Here is a 20904-nt window from a genome sequence, read left to right as displayed (position 1 = left end):
GAAGTCTAAGGTTATTTCCAAGTGTCCCAACCATTATGGCCGGGATTGTAGGTTGACAGGGACCCTACTCAGAAAACATTTCTGAAGTGGCACAATGCTTACAATACATGTCTCATGAGTTCATACTTTAAAACCACGATGAACCCTAATGAAAACTTTGCCTGAAAAACTCAGGCTTTTGAGCTTAATGACCAGGTAAATAGAAAAGATTAAAAACACGGAAAAAAAAACGCCAATTTGAGAAACTCATCCGTGGGTGAATTTAGCATTAAGTGGAAGGTTAGCTAATAAAGGCCGGTGTTCATACATCGCACTGAAGCAAAAGTGAAGTGATTTTCATGGCACCAACAACTGAAGCTTCATTGTGTTGTTCGTCGTTACTGTAACTGAAATTCTTCTCAAGTAAGAACTGGCCTTAAGTCGTTGAATAAATTTGGCAGTGTTGGTTACGGCTTCCAATAACACAATGGAAGCGAACAAAATGTTACTGCAGTTGGTATTCATACTTCACGTCGAAACGAAAGCGAAGTGATTTCCATGGCACCAACAGCTGAAGCTTCATTGTGTCGTTTGTCGTTACCCTAACTGAAATTCGCGGCAAGTAAGAACTGGCCTTAAGTTGAAGAATAAATTTGGCAGTGTTGGCCACGGCTTCCAATTACACATGCATCAGTGCAAGCGGAAAAAAATGTTAGTGCAGTTGGTATTTGTCCTTAACCCTGACTCCCAAAGAAATTTTCTTGAATCCTAAGAAATTCAGCTCTGTGCATTAACACAGTCTTGCATTTCATGATTCAAAGGACCTCAAGTCTGATGTTAACAGTGGCTGTACTCTTCCTTCTTAAAAATCCTGAAAATTTCTACTTTTTTGAAAGATCTTGAGAGGCTAATGTTCAGCAAATAACACCTTCCACATAGGTGGGATCATTTTCCACATAGGTGGGATATATAAATGTTGTCAAAGTACTTGTGATGGTTCACAAGTGCATCATAAATCTGGTCACAAGTAGATCACAAGTCTGGTCACAAGTAACGAGGAACGAACAATTTCAAAGGAAAGCCTTTGTCGTGGTTTATTGGAAAATCTTGTAAGATACCGTAGATCCCATGTGATCCAATCATGACCTGGGCAACGGCACGACATTGTAAATGGCAGTCTCCTTCTGCGTTGTGTGGCGATAGCAGAGCAGTTCTATCATTCTCAGACCTCAGAATATGCTGGTTTTTCACTGGTGTCCCACAGCATGCATCGCATTACATGGACAGTCGGGTTCGGGATTTCTGCTTCTCCGGCGTCCGGTTGTCCTCTTGCGACCCGGACTTGGCCGGGGTCAACTCGGGGTCATGCACATTGCCGGCCTGAAATGTAAAAGAGAGAAATTTTAACTGGTATAAACATATGGCTTAGTGGTTAGGGTTCGTGACTCATGATCAGAGGGTCAGGGGTTCAAATCCAGCTGCTGGTCATGTGTTGTGTCCTTGGGCAAGCCACTTCACCCCCACTTGCCTCTCTCCACCCAGGAGTATAAATGGTCAGGTAATTTTTGTTTGGGAAAACCAGGGATGAGATTGCCAATTTAAAAAAATCTGAAAATTGGATGAAAAGTCTGTAAGAAAGATTTCTTTTTGTACTGATAAGGCCAAAAAAAAGAATAGTTCTGCTTCCGGTTACCCGACCGACCCTATTTTTAGGCTGCGACCCTAAAAATTTTATCGGCAATTAAAAAAAAAAAGATTGAATAAATAAAAATAAAATTTTGTTGTCTTTTCTGTCTTCACAAAATACCTCTCAACAACCCTTTTGCATAAAAAAAAATCTTGTATTTATTTGTTTTCTTACTTACATTCGTTTTTTTTTCAAAAGAAACCTCCATTATTTTTACAAATTCGCTTCGCGATATAGCTACTTCGCAATGCGATGTCACGGCGACTATAATCACGTGGCGACGACTGGTTCCCGCCGCGCCGCGCAGGGGCCAATTTCGAAGACATGATGAAAATGCGGTAACCAGTCCATAGCTATGCGACCGATAGCACGCTAGCAGTGCAGGCCACTGTCAACTGGTCAGATTCGACATCGTAAAAATGCCAAGAAAACACCGATGGAGAAAGAACATTTTTGCAAGTTAATTTACAGAATTGATCTAGCTTGTCTGTGTATGTATTTTCTGTGTTCAAGAGTTCATTTTGAGATCGCACTACTCGTATTTGGAGTGATACACGCCGCGTGTTTCCCAAAATGTTTGACCTTAAAAACAGGTCTGTCAGCCCATGGTGGGCCGCTCGCCACACACGCACGCATCACACACCTCAGAGTTTTGACCAGCTCCCCGCGTCTTGACTAGCGTTGTGCATATGGTGCGAACGACCTGAATTTTCCATTATTTTCCGAAATTATCGAACGTAAATACTGGTAAATATATTTACAATAATTAAAGGTAGTTTTTATTCACTCTTTGTTGCCATTTCGTGTATAGCTTTCGTAGTGCAATGGAAATAGTTCAGGCTAAAAACTTCGCACATAATTGAATACCCCATTAAATCTGCATAAAAAAAAAATGGCAAAAAAAAAAAAAATTCCGACCGACCGACCCTATTTTTGAAAGGCATGTAATCGGAAGCAGAACTATTTTTTTTTTTGGCCTAATGTCTCTCTCAGATTCAAAAAGTCTGAATTCAGACAAAACTGAAACGTACAAACTTGGGGGGGGGGGGAAGTGATTTGTGGGGGGGGGGGACATCTTCAACAGACGCCCCGATGCCATTCGATGGCTGACACACATCATGTGTTCTTAATTTTGAGGAGCACATGCATTTAGGAGAAAGTTTAAACAGTCTACTGGTCGAAGAAGCAACGAGGGTGCATTTTTCACATGTGAACGAGTACCAACTCAACACAGGCATGCAACTGGAAATTTAGAAAAAAAAACAAGGAAAAGCCAAACCACACATGACTTTGTACAGTATTTTTCAATTTGCAATGACATTCATGAGAAGTAAAAAATGAGGAAATCAGTGGATTCGAGGAAAAGTTGCATGTCTGTCAAAACTGGCTTCTGACTGTAGTCTTCAGATTGGACCAAACTTCTGCAGGAAGGTTTTGGTTATGTTCAAGGACGCTTCGCCTCACTCACTTCACGGGATAGGCGGCTTCACTGCCTCACCCGTAATCAGCTCCTGAACACACAAACATACAAGCACACACCTTTGTCTGCTTTATAAAACAGCCGTGATGTGAATTCCTATACTTTACCTTTTGCACCGTGTAGTTTTTCTTGTCACACCAGCTCTGGAAGCACTCGAAAGCCTTGTTGATGTATTCTGGGTCACGTCGCTTGCAGTAAACACGGATGTGCTGCTCAGCGAAACGCTCTGGCAACATTTGCGAAACCTGCAGTTGTAAGAGGAACGCAAAAAAAATATTAGTATTTATTTCATGGAGGAACTACAGGGCAGCACAGGATTACATCAGCCGGCGAAATCATCTTTCTATTAGCACGTGCATTTTCACTTGTTGCTTTGGGTTACCATTCAGCACTCCAGACCAAAGAGCCAATATTTCTGAAGTTCTGTAGGTCCGCACTAACCTATTTGTTCACATGTTGAATCAAAACCTTGCTAATTTTTCAGTTAGCATCAGCTTTCAAAGTTCCTGCATCTATTTGTTGGTTGTAAAATGTGTATTGGCATTGCTTACATCCAGGCATGTAACTGGGAAGCAACAGGACGTCCAAGATTTACATTGATAGTAGGTACAGTGTTATTTAATTTCTAATGGCAAACATGAACTATGTGACCAAAAAAGTCCTACTTTTGATCCTAAATAACTCTGTTGTTTACCTAATACTAATGGAATTAAACCAAAATTTCAGATCGTGTAAACAAGGCATGTCAAATTTTACAGAGCGAGTTTCATCAGCTTTGCTCAACAGGGTGAGATTTAAACGCCATTCAAAAAACATAATTACTTAAAAAATGTTGATACAGTGCTGGAGACGGTGGCGGAAGGTGTGTGCTGTGGTCAAAAGCTTCTGAAGGAATGCAGGATCACCCCTGATGTCATTGCACACCTCATCTAATGTGTCTTGCACCGATCGAGGAGGTGTGCAATGACATCAGGGATGATCCTGCATTCCTTCAGAAGCTTTCGGCCGCAGCACAAGTCTTCCGCCACCGTCTCCAGGGCTGTATCAACATTGGAGGACACCGAGACAAAAGAGGCAGATTCTGAAAGTGAGGGTTTTTTTTTTGTATGGCGTTTAAATTGTTCAAAGCTAATGAAACTTGCTGCACAAAATTTGTCATGCCTTGTGTAAATGATCTGAAAATTTTGGTTTAATTCCATTGGTAAACAACAGAGGTATTCAGTAGCAAAAGTAGGACTTTTTTGACATAAAATATAATTTTGACATTATAGTATGATTGTGAGGTGAAAAACGAGGAAATCGTTGTGGATCGTGCTTTCAACTTTCCTGTTGTTTACTGTTCAAAGACCACTACGGACATTCTGACTACAATTTCGGCAACGTTGAATACTGTGCTTTAGTGGCTGCATCAGAATTAAAGCTGTAGCCAAAGTCATTTGGACCAGCGGTCTCTCTCTTTGTTTCCTACCTGACCCTTTCGGACCACGACTGCTTGCTGGGGGTTGGCCTTGGAGTAGAATCTCATGTGGTCGATTGGATTCTTCCGACCCATGCCGTAATTCAGATCCACAATCTGTAGAATTATAATCATACAAAAGTTCGGCTGAATATCAAGTATCTTTCTAGGCAAAACCAATAACTTAACCCTTTTCTTACCACGGTCGACTTTTGTCGACAAGAAGTACCCCCCTGCTGATTCCCATGGGCGCCAGGAAACCACACACAGAACACCCTCCACACAGATATTGTAACACTTTTCAAAAAGGCGGCATGTTGATATATATATACCAGCTGAAAGAGTGTTTTCGGATCGTTCTAATGGTGTACTTTATTCAAGGGTGTTACCATAACAAAAAAATATGAGAAAAGTGCTTCAGAAGTATCCACGCACAATTTGAGGTATGGAGTGCCATTTGGTCATGTGGAGAAATGGCTTGCAGTTTGATAAATGGGACCAGATGAACAAAAAAGCATAACTTTCTTATATTTGCACATAATATGGACTTCACTTTTACATCACATAAAAAAGTAAGGTTCAAACTTTACACACAACACCTATGATTTTAATCACTCCTTGGCAGTGAAAATCTGAGTTGTAAAAAGTGAGTTTTCGACTTGTGGTCATTTTGTTCACGTTCTGGTGATTTCCACATGACTGAGCAAACAATTTGGCCCCGGGGGAGAGCCAAGTCAATAAACAATGTTGAATGAAAGGGTTAAAAAAAAAGATTAAAAAAAATATGTGATTTACACCTTAAATAGTGCACAGTTAGTAACAGTTATTAATCAGTTCTTAACCCAAAAGCACAAACAGTTCAATCAGAGGAATGAACCAGAGAATGGAATAATGAAATTGATAAACAGCGCCCTCTATTGGTCAAGCGTACAGCGGATACAGCACTCACATGTATGATCAGCTGGTCGGCCGTGAGTTGCACACCGTCCATGTCTTTTGTTTCCTGAGCTCCAATGATCTCCTCCTTCATCTCAGGAACTCTGTTCTGTGGACGAAAACGGGGGAAAAAAATGAAATAGTATCTCCCTGTATGTAATAGGATTAATTTTGTGCTGCCTCACTCCCCGAAATCAATTAGTGTCAGCATGCACTTAAATTTGAAGACTTATAGTTGGCCGTGTTTTAACTTTTACGCCCCATTAGTATACAAATATAACATGGTTTGAGGGTGGACAGTCGATATTCGCTCCCCGAGGTATTGGAAGTTGACAAACTAGTTCCCGAGGCGAAGCCGAGGGAACTAGTTTGTCAACTTCCAATACCTCGGGGAGCGAATATCGACTGTCCACCCGAAATAAACCATGTTATATTTGTTTTACTATACCTCATACATATTCAGTTGCCGAATTTTGTTTTATTATTATGCACCTAAAACAAAATTTGGGGAAACTTGTACAGCTCACCAAAAGATTCAACTTCAATTACTAGTTCGGTTCGTTTGCAATATAATACAGTTACTACAGTTGTAAATACAGTTGTTTGCAATGTGTACAACTTTCTTTTGTATAGGAGACATCTTTACACGGTCTATACATTTTCTCCAGTACGGCATCATTGAGCTCTGTAAATTAACATTTACGCGAACCGTGCAACCATGCATCTCTCCTGTGCGATGTTCGCGCGTGCGTACTGCACCCGTGCGACAGTTCCTCGATTGCTCTGTAAAGCGCATGCGTAGTAGACTGTAGCACGGGTAACCCATGCGACAGTCTACTACGCATGCGTATTTACAATGTGCGTGAATCCTCGCGCGCACGTTTGGTAAACAGCAAGAATAACATCTGGCATGTGATGGTGAATTGACCAGTGAACGTTCGGCTCTCGATCATGAATATGTATGAGGTATAGTAATTTTAATTATTGTACACTGTATTAGCAACTGTCCCACTTTTGGAACTTAGAGGCATAGTGAATCAGTGAAAAGCAGCCCCACGACATCAGAAAGTAAAATCAACCCCACACAAGACTGAGTGGGAACATGCACGCGCAAGGTATAATCATAGCAACAAAAGTGTGTTGGAGCAGCTATAAACGTCTGGTTTAAGACCCGTTTGGGTCCTGGCCGTTGGATATAAAGGAAGGGTAGATCATTTTTCTTTGTGCATTCTTTTCGTTTGAGGCAACAATACTGTTCACAATCTAAAGGAGGGCGCTTAACACACTAACCTGATGAAGTTTCAGCTCTGTGAATGCTGTGTTTTTCACGAAAACGATATTCAAGGAACTCGATTTCAATCCAAAAGTTGCAGAGTCAATTGTGCCCGAAATCAGCATCCGGGACACGTTCTCATTCAGCCGATTGCAGCTACGCGATGTCACGCACAGTACCGATAAATAGTCGCAACCTCGCTGACATGTGCGTCGTGTCAACGCTTGCGCGCACCCTTCACAGATTCGCCGAATTACAAACCAACTACTAATGGAAATGTCCAAAAATGCGTCATTTTACATATTGGAAATTGCCTTCTTTTAGTGTTTTTTTTTCTCAAAATGTCAGCACACAAAGGAATAATTTTTCCAAGGAGTTTATTGCTACAAAAGCTTTTCAACAACAACAACGTCAGTTACTTTTTGGATAGCTGCAAATGATCTACTCTACCTTTAAACATCATGCTTATAACTGCTCCATTGCACTATTATCCCCATTCATAAATACCTTTTCCATCAAAAGCCATAAAAAAAATCCAAAAGTTAAAAAAACTCCAACAATTTACAAAAGTACGAGCGAATGCATACCCTATCAATAAAGGTTCCGTCGGGGGGCTGTGTCTGGCCGATGCACTTGTACAGCTGACGGCGTTGGACCATCTCCAGAATGCGACGGGACTCAGCCAGGGCTGGGTCATCGGAACGCATGATCTGAAGGATGATGTCGTCGGTCATGTTGGTGTAGGCGACCATGTCATCGATCGCTTCTGATATCTTCAACATTTTACTGTACAGGGTGTATAAAGAAAAGTAATCCAAAAATATTGGAAAAAGTTGTTAACACTACGTACATTCAAGCGAAAACAATAACTAAGTATTACTGTCCCGTTATCCTGGAAAAATACACTAAAAACGGACTGACGAATTTTGAGCTTTCCACTTTTGAATAACCAAATATTCAATTAGGCAAAAAAAATAATAGTTCTGCTTCCGGCCGGTATCCCTACCTACCCTATTCTGACAGCCCCTACCCTAATTTTTTTTATTGGAAAAATGAGAAAAAAACCCCCAAAACCATTAATTTCTAACTTTTACCCTTGACTACATGCAGACACCTCCATATGATCGTACACAAACAAAATACTCACAAACTGCGTTTGTCCGAATATATTAAAAACTGCCAGCTGCAACTGTGTATGATGCGGCGGTAAAAAATTGCACGAAGAGCTCGAGAGTTAAAATATGCGTTCCGCAATGGATATGTGTTTTGCAATAATTATTTTTATAACTGTAAAGAGCTTTAACCTGCTAAAAGGATGTGCAAAATGGGAATAATAATAATAATAATAATAACAGGTTCTTATATAGCGCTTTTAACTAAGATCAAAGCACTTTACATTATTATTACCCTTAATCATTGGGCCAATTAAACATGCCAAATACCATCGCAGCTCCCTGGGGAGTATACAGCTCGATGCTTCCTGTTAGGCGCAAGGAAGCTAATTAATTCAATCACAATAACCATCACTGCCCTCATAGGTACCCATTTACTCCTGGGTGGAGAGAAGCAATGAGTGACAAAGTGCCTTGCTTAAGGGCACATGCACCATGACCCCGGCTGGACTCGAGCCCACGACCTGCAGCTTTACCCACAGACCACGAATCCAATGCCCTTAACCACGAGGCCACAGCACTCCACTGCTGTCGACAACTAAAGATATCGTCAAAAAAAAAAGAACCAACAAAAAAGTGTCACCTGACAATAAAGCGATGCAAAAACAATTAAATATCGTGACCACAGTCGTGTGTGTATGTGCGTAGTTTTCTTGTTTTCGAATATAGAAAAGCTATTCGAATATTCGTATGATGATCCAATATTCTAGTATTCAGTAAATTTGGGACAGCCCTAGCTGATTTGAAGGATAGCCACGGTTTCCAAAGGAATCGTAGCCTGCTGGACCCATCTGCATTTGTTCGTAAATTCACTGAACCTGTTTAGGGCTGAGTCAATTTGAATAATTGAATATTCGAATATTCGACCTTCCAATCGAACGAATATTCGAATATTCGGTTATTTGGCCATTCCAAATTCCCTCAAGAGCAAAAATATGCCATACATGTACATGAAGTCAACGTACGTGCGCACGTCAGCATGCCATGCATGATTTCTTCACAGGTAAGTCAGGTATTTGACAACAATCAGTTGTTCTTCAGTCGTCAGTAATTTAAAGATTAACAATAACCAGAGAAGCTAGAGTGAAGGATTCCTTGTTTGCATGGGGGACGTATTAAGCCGTGAACCCCAAACACGGCGGGTGGCGTCAGCTATTGTGACTCTCCGACCCTTAACTCGCAAACAGGAACCGAGCATATCTATTACTGGAAGCTTCTTGAAGTCTACAAAACGGTGTACTTCCTAGTCACAGTATCGAGGATAAAAAAATCACTTTTATAATAATAACTCGCACTTTTGTCACCAAGAATTGAGGAAATGAATTTATATCATTTTAAATAAACTTATTCTCAACAACCAAAAACTCCAAGAAAAAAACCTATGATATTTAATGTCTTTATTCAATGAAATATGGGTCTTTGAATTGTAAATGCATATTTAAGTTTATGCAAATAATGGGCGTGGGCGCGGCATACACACGCCCCAGCTTGACACGTGCAAAGCAGTATTTCCTTGTTTGCCCACAGGGGATGTATTATAAGCTGTGTACCCAAAACACGAAGGGTGACATTTCAGCAAAAAAAAATTAAAAATCGCCAGCCGAGCTCCGGCGGGCGCATTGTTGGCGGGCTAATTAGGGCACAGGTGCGCTGACCCGGTTCTTTTGTCTGGCTAAGTGCGTGCTCTGGAGATAAATTTCTAACAAATAGGCCACTAAAAGGTTTGGATATTCCAACTTGCAACATTTTGATACATTTTGTCTAGCTGGGGTTTTCTATGCTGGGAATCAGGGGTACGGTGCGGTGAGTTGACCGCAAAGTCTGTCTGGCGAAATAAATGAGAGCTCTTTTGAGTTTGAAATCCTCTCTGTTGTCTGCCCTTTTTCTTGCGTTTTGCTCAACTTGGAGGACATAAGCCAGAGGTTCCCGCTATTATTACTGAAAGTATAATTGCTGAACTAGTTTTTGAAGTGTTTATGTATGTTTTATTTGCGCAAATATTGGGTGCAATTAGCAGACTAACCCAGCGAACAAAGAGCGAACGAAAATGTGTTCGATAAAAGGGTGCTCTGATCAGTTGAGAAAACTAGATTATTTTGTACATGTACATGTTTATAATTACGGAGGCATTGAGGCGAACATCTAACAGCCATAATAAATTTACCCCTAAAAGTAAACAAGAAATTCTTTTAGAAAAATCCCAGAGTCCGTAACGTAAATGAACCAAGGTTTTCAAAACGTTTTAATGTAATGTTGGGGTTCATGACAAGTTTTCTACAACACCGCCACGTGCTGTGAGCAGCATACTGCGTGCAAGGCGATTCCCTATAACCACGTGCATTCGACACGATTGAACAGGCGATGGAAAACCTTGGGGGGAATAGGCTTCGCTGTATCAGTGTAATGTACCGCTTCTTGTGCGACCCTGTGCGAGCAGTACGTCCTCAAAATAAGTACATGAAAACGGAAAATACAAAGGCCCACACAGAAAAAAGAAATCAAGTTCTTTGCATGAGATTGCAGAGGTCTTCTACATCGATGTTGGCATGCCATTTTCGCGATGTCAATAGCCGATCCAGTAAGCCCCTCCCACTGCGCACGTGGGCAAATTAACACGTGCTCCTCTCCAATGCCACGCTGCATTTTCCTATGCTGCACACATGTACATGTAACACCAACGCGCGGGGAAACTTGCCAGGATCGCATCGGGGAAAAACAGCGGCGGTTTTCTTTTGAAAGTAGGGATTGTAAGTAGGACAACAACAAACAAAAATACGGACAACGGAAACGTTACTACTCATGCTAGAAGTTTGATATGAAAAGGTGTCAGGAAGTGTTTTGTGAAGACATGAAAGACAAAATGTCTTGTTTATCTTGTCGGAAGCATCAGCGATTGGTGTTGCAGTCCGGCGTTAAAAAAATGGGTTGGCTTTACTGCAAGCACTCCCAAAGCAGAAGTAATATATGTATGGCATTATTGCTTGGCATATATACAAGCTACTTTTATGGGTTTTTTTGGCAGCAACTTGAAACTTAACTTTGAGAATACACTTTTGTTGTTAAAAAATAAAGTTTTTTTCACCTTTTTATTTCATTGCATATCACCACCGAATATTCTTATTCGAAAATAAATATTCGAATATTCGTTTATCGATCGAATAACCGAATATCCGAATATTCGGCACAGCCCTAAACCTGTTTAAAAATTCAGTTGCTATTTCTACTCACCCTTCCTTTCCTTTGACCAAGAAGTGATCGTTTGCCTTTACTAATGCTTCAACAAGCCTAGATCAAAAAGTAACATTTGAAGGAACCAAAGAAAGAAATGTTGAGTCCACTAAAGGTCAAGTGGAACATTTCAAAAATTAAATTTAAAGGGAAAATACAACATTTGCAAACATTGAAAAATAAAACTACCAAGTTGTTATGAAATACCTTACTAGGAGGTTGGTAAATGACATGCTTTTAAGCATCCTGTAAAATTATGGCACCTGGTGTGAAGCCATTTTCAAGAAAATGGTATATTTGTCTACATTTCCAACGCTGGTCGGCCGACCACCGTTGGAAAAACCTAACTATCTTTCAATTACTGCATCAAATTTACCATTTTTTTTTAGTCTAAATTTTGTTTTGCTAGCTATTGGCTCCATGTTCATGGACAGGTGCAGGCCAGCTAGACTGGTTCCCTTACCTTACAATTTTCTGGTATGTTTGATCCATTTCATCTTTAGTGGAGTCAGGGAACCAGACTACTTGAATATTTTTGTTTTTCTTGGTTTTTCCAGCATTTTCGAACACAAAACTTCAAACATGTCAGTGTAACAATATTTGATCTATTATACTAACCCCCCAAATAGTTCATTTCTGAAAATTACAGCAAAAGCCAATGATGTACATTCCCTTTAATTTAAATATCTTGGAAGAGAATGAAATTAATGAAAACAAAAGTTTTCTTTGGACAAGCAGCAGCGATTTCTTGTCAACATGGGGGGAGAGACGGGGGACCAGCCTAGATCAAAAAGCAAAATTTGAAGGAACAACCAAAAAAAGAAATAAATGTTGAGTCCACTAAAGGTCAAGTGGAACATTTCGAAAATTAAATTTAATTTAAATATCTTGGAAGAGAATGAAATTAATGAAAACAAATGATTTTTTTTGACAAGCAACGGCGATTTCTTGTCAACATGGCGGAAGAGACTGGGGACCAAGTAACAGCTTCGGAAAAAAAACTGAAAAGAACTGAGGGTTGTTCCAAGATGTTGGACACAAACTCACATGCTTTCGATGATCTTGTTCACCTTGTGCTGGTAGGCGCGGCGGTGGAGGCTGTTGCGTGTGTGAAACATGTCGTACAAATTTCCCACTTCCTGGATAGGGAACAGCCAAAAAACAACACTTTTATTCAATCAAGTACTGGTACCATGGATTCACTGAAACACCTAGTGTGACCAAAATTCCACCTGTTAGGTACATGTAATACAAACTGTGGTGCGAACCACTTGCGTGAACGCTGCCGGCGATTTCACCTTGGCTATACCCAAAAAGATCACAAACGTTTGCAAAGTTTCCTTTAGTGCCTATTTTAAAATCTTACGATATGGGGGAAAGGGACTAACTCATATTTCAACTAATTCAAAGTACCAAGTCAATGATATTCACTTAGACTAAATTCATACAATTCTGAGTACTTGGTGGATTGGATTTAGATGTAAAGGACTCGACTGCAATGCAGATGCTGGAATTCCAAACCAACCTTATCCCTGGCGCATATCTGCTTCTTGCCGTCCACCTCGATGACTCGGGAGAACTTCATGAATCGGTGGCAGTCAAAGCTGCTAGAGATGCCCAGGTTGTGGCAGTCTCGCAAGAAGTAGTCCCACTTGTCCACGTCGATACCGTTACGCTTGTTGGCGACAATCTCGTACAAGAAGCTCTTGTCCTTGGTACGGCCTCTGTAGGGCCAAGATTTCTGAGAAAAAAAAATGAGATGATAAAAATAAAACAGCATTCATAATAATGCAACACGAATCAAAGATTCCTCAAAGAGCTTAACAATAGAACAAGACACAATAGCAACAATCCCAATTAAAAACCGAACTAGAATTTAATTTACTTACTTTCCTAGACAAAATTAATCAAATTACGCATCTTATGATTAGTTAATGCGGTACCCGCTGCTATGTACATTAGATTCAAACCAGCCAACTGATCCTGTTAGCTCGGTGGTCGAGTGGTAAGACATCTGCACTAGAAAGCAGGAGGTCGTGGGTTTGAGTCCCATCCGGGTGATTTTGTTCCAACTTTCACTCGGGAGGTAACACACTGAGTATGCAGTGTTTATACGTCGGTGAAGGGCATATCCTAATTTGATTTACAGCACTCCGATGCAAAAATTCCATCTTACGAATAGACAAAATTAGTGCTTTTCATGATCAATTAATATGCTGCTTTGGCATAGGAGCCTATTTACAATACACTGGCCAGTCATCACAAGAGGAAAGGGATGTTCCCGTTCGGCCTTCCAGTTTGACACAAGACCACTGAGCACCACAAAAGCATCAGAATGGTGCATTGAACATGCAACAAGTATAGAGCATACATGCATAAAGAGGAAGTATAGTGAACTGAAATGCAAACTGGAAGACCGCGATAGCCAAATATTACGCTTCATCACGTATGGGTTGTGTAGGATTCCATGAATTTTCCCCGACTTTTTGGGGGCAATATCAACTTTCCATGACCCTTGTAAAATAACAAAATCTCATGATTTGTCTGTGGCTTTCCATGATAGCTTTAAATACCAGGATTTTCCATGACTGTGAGAATCCAGAAAGACTATTATAAAATAATTAGAAGTGGTTCCGGTAACGACCAGCAAAGTTGAAACGATGTTTTGGTGTGTATGGTTTGGTTTGTATTGAGCGTCTTTCACGTTTGCTTTCACGTGTGGTTCCACCAAATGTACACCTTTCAGTATTTATTGAGAATACAAATATAAATGAAAAACTCAGCTGTCTCACCATGCTCACCAGGCGTACCCAAGCCCCCCCCCCCCCCCCCCCATCCACGACTGAAATTTCCCCCTCCCCATGCTGAAAAATATTTGCCACACAGAAAATAATCATCATTTTAAATTTGCTTGAAGCTACAATTTCAGGTGGGAAAATTCAAGTGAGAATGCTCAACCCACTAACATCTCTTCCCCCCCCCCTCCTTCAGAGAATACGGACCCCACTGCTCCCCCCCCCCCCCCCAAAAAAAAAAAACCCATCTGGTCTTATGTATGGCAGTACTGCACTATGTTCGTACATTATGTTGCTCCTGTGGCCCAGCAATTTGCTCCTTGATGAAACTGATGTCTTGGGCGTCTAAGCCATACTTGGCAAAGACGTCTTTCAGTTGGTTGGCTTCAATCAGATAGTCAAACATGTCCATCGAGGCTTTCTCGTGCTGTAAAGAGAACAAACACCAAGTGAAACAGTTTCTTTTTACGGATGATCATAGTATCAATGGCATTCATCTGAGCCCTCCAAGTACTCAAAATATGTTCGCTTCATAAATTCTGCAATTTGTCTGCTAGATTAATAAGCACAATAGGTCTCTCTCAAATGATGTCACTTCCTACAGACTTCCACGTGCAGACGTGAATCAACATTTTGGGCATCAAATTTTTGTGACGTGTACTGGCTGCGCCGTATTTCAAGGAAATTTCGAGCAACACACACGCGTGTTCGTAACACTTTTTGCACACTACGCACACACTAATGCTTAGTAAATATGTGTAGTTATATCTGACTGTTTTGTTTGCCTCAATAATTTTGACATTTTTTTTAATAAGGAAAATGTGGCAAAGTCACACAAAAATTTGAAGGTACAAACTTCAAGTTAAACCATGTACACGTAACTTTATGGTACTCTCATAGCAAAATACATTTAGGCAGCCATAAAATATAAAACCTATTCTTTTTCTGATGGGGGTGATGCGTTTAGTCGTATTTACTTACCGTCCAGTTTGAATCTGGTCTGACGGCCGGAATGAAGAGCTGATCGAACATGTGGGAAAATGGACCATGGCCTGAATAGGAATGGAAAGTAACATGACGGGAATATTCAACTGCGTAAAGCAAGAAAGCCTGACTTTTCAGACCAGTCGAACGATGCCATTGGTGCCAAGTCAGTAATAGTTGTACGTACGGTTACTGGCTTCACGCACATTAAATATTGCTGCAATACGCGTAGTCTGGATCCCAGACCAAATGATGCTGACTACTGATGACCAATTACAAACTTTGTGAAAACGTTTTCAATTTTGTACACAACATTATGGGAGTATTTTGAATCGGCAGTGCATTCTATGCGAGCACTCTGATTGGTTCAGATTTCAGAGTGTATTCTAGGCCACCAGGGAAGGTCGTTCTCATTACTTCGAGGGTTTATACATTGTGTTGCGTAACATTACAAAATTCATTATAGGGCAAACATGTACACGACTAAAAAACCATGATACATTTTATTTCTACACACTACTGACCAAGCTGAGTGTATTGGTTATAATATGTCACCAGATCTGCAAACATGTCCTTACCATATTGAGAAGAACCACCCGTGTAACGGAATGAATGAGTCCTCATTTGCTGGTAGTGCGCGATTGGATCTTACCACAAAATGCACTGCATAATGTATTGGGCTGCTTGCATATATGAATAATGGTGCGAGAACGTAATCGTCAAGTCGTTAGATTTGTCGCAACCCGGCCGATTGTGTACTAGTCTTAAACCAGCAGCACCGATGGAGTTAGACTGAAGTTCACGGACAAAATACGAAGATCTAACGACTTGTCGTCAAGTCTAGTCAAACGATGAACATTGTACAACACCTGAATAAATGCCCATCATCTCATTGGTGGGTCGTCGACCATTGTATTATTCGTCCCAACGCGAGGCACGGCCTAACAACAAAAATAGAAGTTCTCTTCCACGGTAAATAGAACTTCGCCTCGTGGAATAGAACATTCCATCTGTCACCTCAATGAAATTATTCTTTGAAGCTATAGTCCATCATTTGCAGCCATCCGAAAAGTAACTGGCGTAATTATTGTTGAAAAACAAACTTGGTTGAAAGATAGTAAGGGAACTAAACTCCCTGTGAAATTATTCTTTCTGGGAAGCTGTCATTTTGAAGTAATCAACGAAAGAAGGCATTTCCAACGGTGATTCTTGAGAAGCACCGTAGGAAAATTTAAATTAGTAGTTCGTTTTGTTATTCAGCGCAGCGCGCACAAGTATTCGAACGACGCACACACGCGCGCGGTTGTTATAATTCGTCGGATCAGTGCGCGACGTCGCGTATAGCTGCAATTCAAAACAATTCAAAACATGATTCAGTAACTTTTGATTTGAAATTGAGATCTTAGAATGCTGTTTTTCTCGGAATGTACAGCTGAAGCTTAGCTGAAACTTTATCAGGTTAGTTGCTCAGTATCCTTCATTAGATTTTGAACTCTTTTGTTGCTTCAAACGAACAAAATGCACAAATTACAAATGATGGACTGTAGCTTTAACCATTGCACTCACAAACGTTCATAATTTGCATACTTACCCAAGTCATGGCAGAGACCCGCAATTTCAACACAAAGGATGTCTTTCTCTGTGATGTTCAGGTCTTGCTGCCTTTCCTGCAGAGTCCGACATAATATCCCTGCCAAGTGACTCACTCTAATGGAAAAAGAAAAACGTATTGTTTATTGTCTGCTCACCCTATTAAGCTTTCATAGGTCAGCCAGTTCTTGTAAAATTGTTGAGAATTTCCTTCATTTTAAGTCGATACTGTCATCCTAAAATATTATTTTATTTTAAGTACACGTAAAATTTGATAATCTATTTTTTCAAGTTTTGATTATTTTGATTGCACTCTTAAAAAATATGCGTCACTAAAAATCGTGTTTCCAAACATCCTCAACTAAACAATTCAGCTCGGTTCGGTTCGGTTTGGTATGTTCAGCTAATTTTAGTTCAGTTAAGCGGTCCACTGAAGCGGGTCCACTGTTCTATCGTCTGTGCATGAAATTAGTCTCCGTCTCAAGCTGCTTCTTACCCTAATGAATGCTCAAATCTATTGTGCGCTGCACCAGGGAAGACTAGGTAGCTGCAGCCCAGCTGTTTGATGTACCGCAACCTCTGGAATTGTGGGGTGTCGATGATTTGAACGCAGAGTGGATGCACCTCAATATGTCCATGGATTGGGTCGTTAAATACCTAATATGACAAAAATCATGAACACAGTGACAACACATTAAAACACTGTAGGACTGGAAAGCTTATACAAGTATATTGACTGCTGCGAGTGGTGTAGTAAAACTAGCCCCCTGAGAAGCATTGAGCATTTTGTCACGCAGCAAAGCCGAGGGAAATTAAAATGCTCCATGGATCAACGAGGGAGGCTGGTTTACCTACACCACGAGATAAAGCAGTCAATTGGTGGGTTAAAAATAACGGAAAGTTTCAGCAGCCATTTCATGAGGTGCAAATTTAACTATTTTTTTTCGTGCAAAGTTCTACAGTTATACACAACACGACAGAGTCCTCCATAAAGCAATCACATAAATTAACCCTAACCCCTAGTAGTTCCTCAGGACTACCCTGCCAAATCCAACAGAGTCCAACCGGAGTTTCTTGCTAAATCCACCGTGCCTCATTTTCATTTGTCTGCCGATTCCAAAGGAGTCCAACATGGCGTTATAACGCTGTTCAGTTGCCTGCTGAATCCAACATTTTGCATTAATGTACACGAGGGGTTAACTGCTCAATCCAACAGGCTCAATCGGGTATATGACACAGTTGGATCCTGTTGGATTCAGCAGGGTTAGGACATATGAGTGATCATACCCGATTCAGATGAGGTATTAACTTACCTTGAGTGAATCTAGAAAGACTTTGGGCCTGGCATTGTCACGCAATTTCTTCAGATTCTGGAATTCTTGAAGTAACTCTAAGCGTTTCCCCAAAACCCTGAGAGTATGATGGAAAATGTCATACAAAAAAAAGACAGCATAAAAAGCCACGATGTAAAGCACATTTGAAGGTTTGCACAATAGGCAAATAATTTATGTTTAATTATTCCAACTTGCTGCTGACGTTGGTGCATTTACACCCATATTACACTACTCGAAAATAGGCCACATACATGTATATATCACCAAGGTCAAATCGTGGGACTAAAATCTAGCAGTCAAAATAAGATTGTCTTGCCTAAATAATCAGCGAATCAAGGGGGGGGGGGGGTGGGGTCGGGCTGGAACTCCCCCCCCCCCCCCCCCCCCGGTGCACCGCCGTTTAATCTGCTCGTCGTCAGAAGACTCCCAAAACTGATTCCAATTCACATGGTGCAACAACAAACTTATTTTTATAATACACAAATCAATTACATGTCTTAAAATTAATCAATGTTTCTTTAGACCGATACAAAAGGGTTATTTTTGTCTTACCTCACACCAATCTTCTTGTGGAGCAATTCTTCTGTCAGCTTGTCCATAACTTTGCCAGATATTTCTTGTTCTGTTCATCAAGCAAACATCACTTTTATTTCTCAATTTACTAGCGTTAAGACCCAAATCTGGTTGTTTTTCTGGTATTAATTTGTCATTACTTTTATTTCATTACTTTCATTTCTATTTGCAAGTTCCAAAAATGAAGATTTTCAACCTCGCTTTCAATTTAATATGGCCGACACGTGAATAAGGCCTAACCACAATTTAACCATATGGAACCAGCAGTCATGGTAGTGGTTCATGACAATTGATGAGGATTTTTGTGGTTTTTTTGGAAGGCTTGTATACTGTATACAAACACAAGTACATGTAAGCGTTTCTGGTAAAATCAAGAACATATTTATTGAATATAATGTTTTCTCCTTACTTTTAAACAACTGTGCTTCATTAGCAAATCCTTTAGCTGTTAGATACTTGCAGATGACGTGCGGTGTCCAATTCTCAAAGTCAGCAAAATCAAAATGGTTGTCTGGTTGGCTGGTCGAATTGTCCTGTGACGGTAGAAACTCCTCGGAGAGTTTCCTACGTTTGGCACGCTGGACGGACATTTTGGAGTGGGCACTGGGGCAGCCTTAGTTCTTTCAATTCACTCTCACCGGAAATTGTTTAAAGGAAGTGGGATCTCTCTCTGTAATTTCCTGCCAAAGGAAACATTTCAAAGCAGGAATGTCAGCCCAACATGACTTGAAAAACTGTAATGGACCTTATTCACGAGGTAGCCATTTTTGTCGTGTTACCTGAATGCATTTCATGAATTGTTAACTGTTGAATGGGATGGCGCGAGACTGCAGCCTTATTTTACTTTCCAGATTTTTCCCAAATCTGGCGTAAAACATCAGGGAATGTTTAATTACAAATTTTAAATTATTCATTTTAAGCGGACTTGAATGATTCAGTCATGTACTTGCTTTCATTTCCCTTCGCAAGTTCCAAAAATGAAGGTTTTACATGTACCTCACTTTCAATTCATGTGGCCGACTCGTGAATAGGCCCATGTGCCGTGGTGCAACGAAGGATATTTTGTATTTATACAACGCCTGAGTAAAGGCCTGTCATCTGATTGGTGGGTCGTTTATCACATGTCATTGAATTATTCGTCCCAGCCAACAGCCGGCCGAGCTGCACCGCGCAAATAAAAGTTCCATTCCATGGTAATAAGAAGTTCAATTGCAAGGTCACAATTGGTGTTCAGGCATTGTATCAAACAAATAAGGAATGCTTCAGATGGAATGTTCCATTCCACTTGGCTTTCCCTCTTGGAATGGAACATTCCATTTGTCACCACATGAAATTATTCTTACCATTGCACTCATAAACATTCATTATTTTAGGACTAGCCTTTGCAAGCAGGCAAAACGAACGACGTTGAGTTTTTTCCGGTTCTTTTCAGAACCTCACAAACTCACCAAAGTGATTTGCTACATGGTGCTACCGTAAATCTCTATCTTAAACAGGCAGTTGACATCCAAAATCCAACCTTTTCCCAACACTTTTTAACCAAGTTGTAAAATATTCTGAATTGCGCATCATTGAGAATATCCGTGTTTCAAGTAGGATTTCATATTACAGATCCAAATTTCCATTAATTCAAAATAAATTATTTATTTCAATAACTAGTTTATTAAATATTAACAAGGGGTTTGTAAACATGGTAACTTTTATGGTTGTGAAAAAGGAAAAAAATTTAAATATAAAATAAATAAACAAATTAAATAACGATTAATGCATTCCTTCTTTTACCTACTTCTAGAATGCTAAACTGGACCCAAATCATCTGGCCAATATACAAAGTGGGGGCATGAAATCCCCCCCCCCCCCACATTTTTTTCATTGATTGATGAAATTAATGAATTCAACATTGGACTGGCATTTCAAGAGCGAGGTCTCCCCTAATCTGGTCGTATTGTTTTTAAACGCAAGTTGCCTATCGACTAAAATGCCCAGACCATACCTGCCAAGCACATTAATCCGTTATCGTTTGTACACAAACTTTTGGCATGCTATTAAGTATTAGACATGTTAGACAAATTTTACACCAACTATACATACAGACAGACCAAACCAAAGTACAACTGAATGCGATTGTTAAACACAACTTATGTGGTGAATGTCAGCTGGAGTCTCAACTTCTCAAGCTATTGTTGATTAGGCCTATCACTATCAGGAATTTTATACTCACTTGCGTACTCCTACCGATTTAACTCGTTGCTGACTCTTTATCGTGTAATCGAAGATCACGAAGGTCACGAAGATCACCACCACTGATCACAAAGATCACAGAGATGACTTTTGTCTACTTTCCATTCTTTTCCAGATTCGAAATTCGCTCGACCCCGACGACGCGAGTTTAGTTGAGTCGAGTCTAGTCACGCTCG

At 40.3% G+C, this 20904-nt stretch overlaps 1 protein-coding gene across 2 annotated transcripts; it reads right to left on the bottom strand.

Moving 5' to 3' along the window:
• Window positions 1-381: 381 nt before the first annotated feature.
• On the bottom strand, window positions 382-20898 carry LOC119739130 (deoxynucleoside triphosphate triphosphohydrolase SAMHD1-like). 2 transcript variants are annotated; one of them, XM_038213958.1, is made up of 16 exons: window positions 20709-20898; window positions 18897-19167; window positions 18467-18536; window positions 17894-17990; window positions 17077-17237; window positions 16582-16697; window positions 14988-15058; window positions 14293-14433; window positions 12737-12952; window positions 12259-12350; window positions 11212-11268; window positions 7399-7597; window positions 5552-5647; window positions 4615-4719; window positions 3254-3391; window positions 382-1359 (listed from the first exon to the last, which is right to left on the bottom strand). In XM_038213958.1, exons 2-16 carry the CDS (start codon window positions 19075-19077, stop codon window positions 1255-1257), a joined length of 1845 nt encoding a protein of 614 aa, XP_038069886.1. In that variant the 5' UTR covers window positions 19078-19167; window positions 20709-20898; the 3' UTR covers window positions 382-1254. The 2 variants fall into 2 exon arrangements, with proteins under 2 accessions (XP_038069886.1, XP_038069887.1); XM_038213959.1 differs by lacking the exon at window positions 18897-19167.
• Between the last annotated feature and the right edge of the window lie 6 nt (window positions 20899-20904).

Source organism: Patiria miniata, unplaced genomic scaffold (assembly GCF_015706575.1).
Source record: "Patiria miniata isolate m_02_andy unplaced genomic scaffold, ASM1570657v1 HiC_scaffold_30, whole genome shotgun sequence".
Taxonomy (NCBI): Eukaryota; Metazoa; Echinodermata; class Asteroidea; order Valvatida; family Asterinidae; genus Patiria; species Patiria miniata.
Note: the sequence above shows the minus strand (reverse complement) of the source record. Positions and strands in the feature narration are given on the sequence as shown.

Coding starts and splice junctions, on each gene's coding strand:
- LOC119739130 (XM_038213958.1), bottom strand. CDS start 19,077: ATGTCCGTCCAGCGTGCCAAACGTAGGAAACTCTCCGAGGAGTTTCTA. Junction 18,537..18,896: donor TGAAGCACAGTTGTTTAAAA/GTAAGGAGAAAA, acceptor CTTGATGAACAG/AACAAGAAATATCTGGCAAA. Junction 1,360..3,253: donor AAAACTACACGGTGCAAAAG/GTAAAGTATAGG, acceptor TTTACATTTCAG/GCCGGCAATGTGCATGACCC.